Here is a 6,823-nt window from a genome sequence, read left to right as displayed (position 1 = left end):
CTTTATTCATCTGTAGATCTCTATTTACAAGGATATAGGACACGTAAAAGTATTTACAAGTTTAGACCAATTTAAAATAAACTAATTTGTATACACATATATTTACAGACTTCTAGTTAGACATAATCAATAGATTTACTCCTGGGATACAATACTTTTTTACAAATAACTTATTAAATAATGTAAAGCCACACCGTTCAGTCATATCTCTCTATCAGTCACTGCACACACTGTACACACAGTGTTTCATAACACTTCACTCACTACAAACACACACACACACACACACACACACACACACACACACACACACACACATGGACACACACACACACACACACACACACACACACACACACACACACACACACACACACACTGGTGATCTCTGGGCCATTTTCTGTACCGCAACATCCCATTTGCTATCCTGAAAAACTAAGTCGGCATCCCTCCATAATGAGTGAGATGTTGAGCTCAGAAAGAGGAGTGGAATGTTGGATGCTTTATAATCTTTATTATTATTATTATTATTATTTATTTGTACAACCTCTACTCTGTTTTATCTATGTAATCCTTCAATGTATAAAATGTATTGCATTACAGGTACTTTTTAGCTACCTTTTTAAATAAGTGTATTTTTGCAATTTCTTTAATTTCTTTTGGTAATTTAGTGTAGAGTTTTATTCCTTGGCACAAAATGCTGCTTTGAGTTTTATGTTTATTTTTCTTCGTAAATGTAAGTTGAGTCTACCTCTTGTTACATGTCATGGACAGAGCTGTTTGTGCAGTAATTACCAATGTTATTTTTGAATTGTGTAACTGACTGGTAAATGTATTCACATGGAGCAGTTAAAATCCCCAGTGTTTTGAACAGATCTTTACAATGAGATCAACTAGTATTTTTGGTTATTATTCTTATGGCTCTTTTCTGGAGTTTGAAAACTGTATTCATATTTTGTGCATTTGTTCCCCAAAAGAATGCCATAGCTAAGAATTGAGTGTACATATGAATAATATGTAACTAAAAGACACTACATGTTACACTCTGATGATAGGATTCTAAGAACATAACACACTGATGACCATGGAGGTAAGAATAGAGGGAGACACCGTGACGTCACAGCTGCGAAGCTATGTGAAGCCGAGGGTAGCCATCTCAATCCGACCAAAACATTGCTGCTGTAAGTTTGTGTGCATAGGCTTGTCGCTCGCTTTTGGAAGGATTTTGCGCTATTATGGTGACTTGTGCGGTGTTCGGATGTACGAATCGTTCTGATTGTGATGCGAAATCGAAGGGAATAACATTTCATCTGTAAGTTGTCTCGTTAAGTGTGATTTTACAACTTCATTGTGAACGAACGTGTGCTACATCTGTACTTGTACTATAGCGTATTTTCCTCCTGTATGATTTTGGATTTCCTAAAAATGAAAGTCGGAAAGCTCTGTGGGAGAATGCCTTGAGGAGGAAGAATTGTCGTGCGTCTAAATGGAGCTCTGTATGTTCTCAGCATTTTCGAGAAGAGGACATAGACCGAACTTCCCTTTCAACAGTAAGGCTGCATGAAAATGCTGTACCATCAGTTGTACAGAGTAACTCACTTTGTCTTCATCATGTACCAAATTAAAAGCTAACACTACATTAACTGGCGTAAAGTATAGGCCTAAACAGGACACTGTGTAGATTTGCCATTATATGTACCGTATTTCAGTAAATATTGGTGGTAATCAACAGTGTTTCCCAGTAGTGTAACGTAACTGAAATGTTCCAGTATGTATTAGAAACAAAATGTATTTATGGGGCTTTGGAGGGAGGGTATAGCTGACTTAGTTTTCAGTTACTATTATTTAGTTTGTGATACACATTTATTACTGAATTAACAAAATTGCATCGTTTACATTGAAGACTAGCTATTCGTAATATTACTAAAAACTATTTTTAATCAGAAGAAACGCGGAATTTCGCCTTTACGAGATTTTATTTTAAACAAAAACTTTGAAACAACCAATCTGATGACGTTACATGCGTATATGGTGCAATTAGCGACTGTAATACACGCAGCGCTATAGCACACTGGCAATGTTTTGGTCAGAGTGTCATGGCAGCGAGCCACGCCCCCATGGCTTCAAAACGTAGTACGGCTGGGATACGTAGCGCCATCTCCCCTTATTCTTACCTCCATGCTGATGACATTCTGTTTAAAAGTATCTTTGTATGTTCACACCACTTCTACTGAGAATCGATATTCATTCCTACAAATTTTGCATTTGTTACACAGTCTATAGAGGTGCCATCTACATTTAATTTAACACTGTAATTTTTCCTCTTCGAACTGAAGTTCATTCCATTAATTTTCCATATGTTCAATGTCATTTTATTGCTTATTGACCTATCATAAACTTCCTTGAGAGTTTTATTTGCTTTCTTGGCAAGGATTTCTCTTGTTTTCTCAGTGACTATAATATTGTTGTCATCAGCGAAGAGAATTTTTTCACCATGAGTAACACTAGTGGGAATGTCATTGATGTATATCAGGAATAGTATTGGTCTTAATATGCTATCTTGTGGAACCCCTATATTAACGCAGTTTGGTTCTTATAAATGTTGTGCCAAATGTTTGGATCTATTTGAAGTATGTGTTACCTCTACTCTTTGTACCCTATCTGCTAGGTATGATCGAAACCATTCATCAGCTACCCCTCTTATTCCTAATGGTTCTAATTTATTTGATAGAATCTTGCGGTCGACCGTATCAAAGGCCTTAGAAAGGTCCAAAAGTATGCCTGTGACACACTCATCTTTATGAGGAGCATCAAGTACAACTTCTGTGAATTCTACTATGGCTGACTCCGTATTTTTGCCACTTTGGAAACCAAAGATTCTATTTATTCAGGTAATTCATTAATCTGTCTTTCATAATGCTTCTATTATTTTTGACAATGCTGACAGCAGGGAAATGGGCTGGTAATTTTCTTTGTCTTCTGCATTACCTTTCTTAAGCAAAGGTACAACTCTTGCCTGTTTTAACTGCTCTGGAAATGTCCCTGATGTGAAGGATTCATTTATTATATTTGTTAAGGGACCTTGTATAATCAGTACAAATTGTTTCAGTACACACATTGGTACTTCATCTAAGCCTACTGACTTTTTATTTTTTAGTTTTTGAACAGTTTTATTGACTTCATTCTCTGTGGTTGGAAGTAACATCATAGTATTTAGTGCAATACTATTTACAGGTGTTATATTTGTTTTGGGGAATTTTTGCTGTAACTTCTCTGCAATACTTGAAAAATGCTTGTTTACATGTTTTACTAAGTGTTGTGGATCATCCCCCTCCCTTAGCAGTATGTTATTCTGCGATTGTTTGCCTCTCTCTGTTTTTCCTTTTTTATAACATCCCAGACTGCTTTGCTTTTATTTTCTGCATTATATTCTCTGCATAAATGGAACTATATGCTAACTTCTGGCGTTCCAGGAGGCGTTTAAGAATATGTACTGCTGTGCAAGTGGACAGCTTTTGTGGGAACAAACAAACAATCTAAAGCCTGATTCTGGTCCGCTTGCCCTTCAGTGTTAGCACATTTCTTAGATAATGTTGCGGCAACATTAATAAGCATTTGTATTTCTGTACTGGTCTTTTCAGGAAATTCCGAATATCGTTAAAAAAGTATATCATTCCATTAAAAAACGCGCTTAATTCAATAACTCAGCTTATACAGGAGTTAGGACCATTAAACATTTTCCGAAATCCTCGTTCCGACATTTTGAAACATTCACGAAACAAATAGGGTGTTACGTCCTACGCGACTCACACTGTACATCTCGCATACGTTTAAAAAAAAAAAAAAAAAAAAAAAAAAAAAAGACATATGTAGTGCATAAACCACAAATTTATTTTATTTATTTAAATCGTATGGCTAGGGCCCCCCAGTCCAGGAAACCGTTCGCCGGGTGCTATTCTTTCAATCTGACGCCACTTCGGTGACCTGGAGTCCATGAAGATGATGAGCACAGCACAACACACAGTCCCTGGGCGGAGAAAATTCCCCGGCCCAGCCGGGAATCGAACTCGGGCCCAGAGGAGTGACAATCCGTCACGCTGACCATTCAGCTAATGGGGGCGGACATAAACCACAAATAAGAAAGACAGATTCCTGACTTCTATAAACGAAGGTAGAAACTTAGTGCTCTTTTTCTGTATCTGCTGGCAAGCGGCTCTACATCTGAATAGATTGATGAGTATTCAGTTACACAGAGATGTGGCCATGGACTTTCATTAGTTATAAGAAAAGAACCATATCCGATGACAAGTGACTGTACTTCTGAATAGACTGATGAATATTTAGTTATGCAGATATGTGGCCATGGAGTTTCATTTGCCGCAAGAATAATTCATTTTGTATCAAAATCATCCGTTTTATACACTTCCCTCTGTATTTCTTCTGTTAGAAAAAGAGTGAAAATTTTGTATTCTCAGTGCTGTAATTTTTTATTTTAAAAGTTCATCTGTTTCCATATTCTGAGAGGACAACATTAGGAAGGGAGATGACTTGGTCACAGTGGTCACTATAAGCAGTATTCACATGGGCTATTGACTGAAAGAGCTAATTTTCGCGATGTAGTTTACATTTATTTTGGAACTGTATTTATGTCTTGTAGGTAATTTTAATGCATCTTTGAGATTAAATGAGAGCTTGGGATCCACTGTGGTTTCCGTCATCCTGCACTCGAAAATCAGCACTGTTGTCGCCACACATTCTGTCACATTCCCCTAACAAAATAAAAAAAAAAATCTGAAATGATTTTAGGATCTCATTACTATTCGGTTGTTCGTAGCGTTTTCTTCGAAGTAGTATCGAAGATATAAACTTGTCTCGGTTTGTTGCAGATTGCAGAGATGAGTACGTCGAAATTGTGGTCACGAGCGTCAAAACATGAAGTCATATGACATCTTTGCTTGTGATCAATATTCTGGTGCAGGTTAATTAGATCGAGACGAAAATGTGTTTTGCGGAAGTCATTGTGGATTCTGCGTAGAGGGAGCCAAGATTTGTATTTTATTAGTGTAGGCGGGCGTATATTTTAATTAATTTTGGCGCTGTGAAACTTCTTGGCCATTTGTGACAGGTAACATTCTTCTTCATGACAGTTGAAGCAATGATACTATTGCAGTTGTTAGTTTATGTTTGTCAGGCGTTTTATTAGCGTTGTTTATGTTTTTGAGCAAGTAATATGACGTACAGCTTACATGAGAATGTTGCTGACTATTTGTAACCTCTTTACATTTTGTAGGCGTGGGCCTGTGCGCTTAAGATGGAAAGCAATTACGGGTTTTCATCCTATCATAATGGAGGGCCAACAAGAGAGAAAGATTTCCAAAAGCTGGCACAGACAATTGGCACCAACATACAAAAGATATCAAAAAATGGTTTGTACTAGCTAGACTACTTGTCAATTGATTTACGTAATATATAACGTAATGTTAATGTATATAATGTTTGTTATGTAGTGTCATCCATGCAGAAGATGGTTAACCAACTGGGGACGCCTCAGGATTCTCAGGATTTACGCAACCAGTTGTGAGTATTATCTTGTAGTATCAGGTACATAATGGTAATGTGTAACTCGTTGGCAGAAGCCATAAAATAGTCATTATCATGCATGTAACTCTCTGTGTGGAGCAGTAATACCTTGTGCTAAATATAGTATTACTTAGCCCAAAAACTTTTCATATTTTTTTGCTCTATTTGATGTCAAACTTCATGAATGATTGAATCATATATGTGTCCGTAAGCTTTTTTTTTAAAAATGCTTATTCACTGGGTCCAGAAGCATGTGCTCTGCTTTGGCTTATAATTTACTGATAGTGTTGATAAGCTCTAAATACAATTGATACTTATTCTCATTTTTCAGACATCAGATACAACATTACACGAGGCACCTTGCTAAAGACACTAGTTCAAATTTAAAGGAACTTGCAGGTTTACCAGCTCCAGCTCTATCATCTGAACAGGTAGATGTTTCTTTTACTAACAGCAAGCAATCTTATTACACATAACCAAATTAATTTGAAGTTGATCTGACGAAGTGATTTAGACTGTAGGTAAAAACCACATTTTCCATAGGCTACCTTAAGAGCTGTGTTTTATACAGTTAACAACTATAGGCTATATATTTAATAACTCCATTTTGGTTGTAAATGGAGAACAGAAATTAGAAAATTGCTGAATATGGAAGTGTGGTAAATTTCTACATATGGGCTATTTGAGAATGACATACAATAATCATAAAACATTCAGTGGAGAATAAAAAAAAAGAACTTCAGTTTCATCTTCACATAGCAAAATCTCACCAAACATTTCTCAAAAATGGTTGTCATGAATCATTCCTATGATAAGCCCTTGACCATTGTGGTGATCTCAGCTGTCCTGTGTGATGATCCCGAGTAAGTGATAGCTACTGATACCATCCCACCTTACAATTTTTTGATTTTATGTACAGTAGGCCTATATATTCATAATATGCACCAGTGTACTAAAATATACACTGGAGATTCTGTTATATAGTACAGTTGTCTCAGTTAACAGCTTTAGTTTTTATGAAGAAAAGTACATTAAATATGGTGCAAATGTAAGACATCCAGCTACACTACAGATCAATGTTTTGCCACAACTTTTGTTTTACATTTATATACATTGACTTCAACTCTCATAAATTTTCTCTTCAAACCTAACCTAGACCTTGGACTATGCTACAGATCAGTTTGTCACAATAGAAAAGATTTCAGTGGGCTAATATCACACCCTAGCACATTGGGTGCCATCT

General features: G+C 36.4%; 1 protein-coding gene across 2 annotated transcripts in view; it reads left to right on the top strand.

The window, feature by feature from the left end:
* The first annotated feature begins 4,890 nt into the window (after positions 1-4,890).
* Positions 4,891-6,823, top strand: part of LOC126187743 (syntaxin-12-like) — a 52,725-nt gene continuing 50,792 nt past the window's right edge. Inside the window, exons 1-4 of one of the 2 annotated variants that reach the window (XM_049928994.1) lie at positions 4,891-5,125; positions 5,291-5,426; positions 5,508-5,577; positions 5,912-6,011. In XM_049928994.1, coding sequence (XP_049784951.1) covers positions 5,312-5,426; positions 5,508-5,577; positions 5,912-6,011 — 285 coding nt within the window. In that variant the 5' untranslated portion in view covers positions 4,891-5,125; positions 5,291-5,311. The remainder of the gene's footprint in view (positions 5,126-5,290; positions 5,427-5,507; positions 5,578-5,911; positions 6,012-6,823) is intronic. The other variant, XM_049928992.1, reaches the window with a different exon arrangement.

The sequence above is a fragment of the Schistocerca cancellata genome, chromosome 5, assembly GCF_023864275.1.
Source record: "Schistocerca cancellata isolate TAMUIC-IGC-003103 chromosome 5, iqSchCanc2.1, whole genome shotgun sequence".
Lineage (NCBI taxonomy): Eukaryota > Metazoa > Arthropoda > Insecta > Orthoptera > Acrididae > Schistocerca > Schistocerca cancellata.
This window is presented reverse-complemented; position numbering and strand designations above follow the sequence as displayed.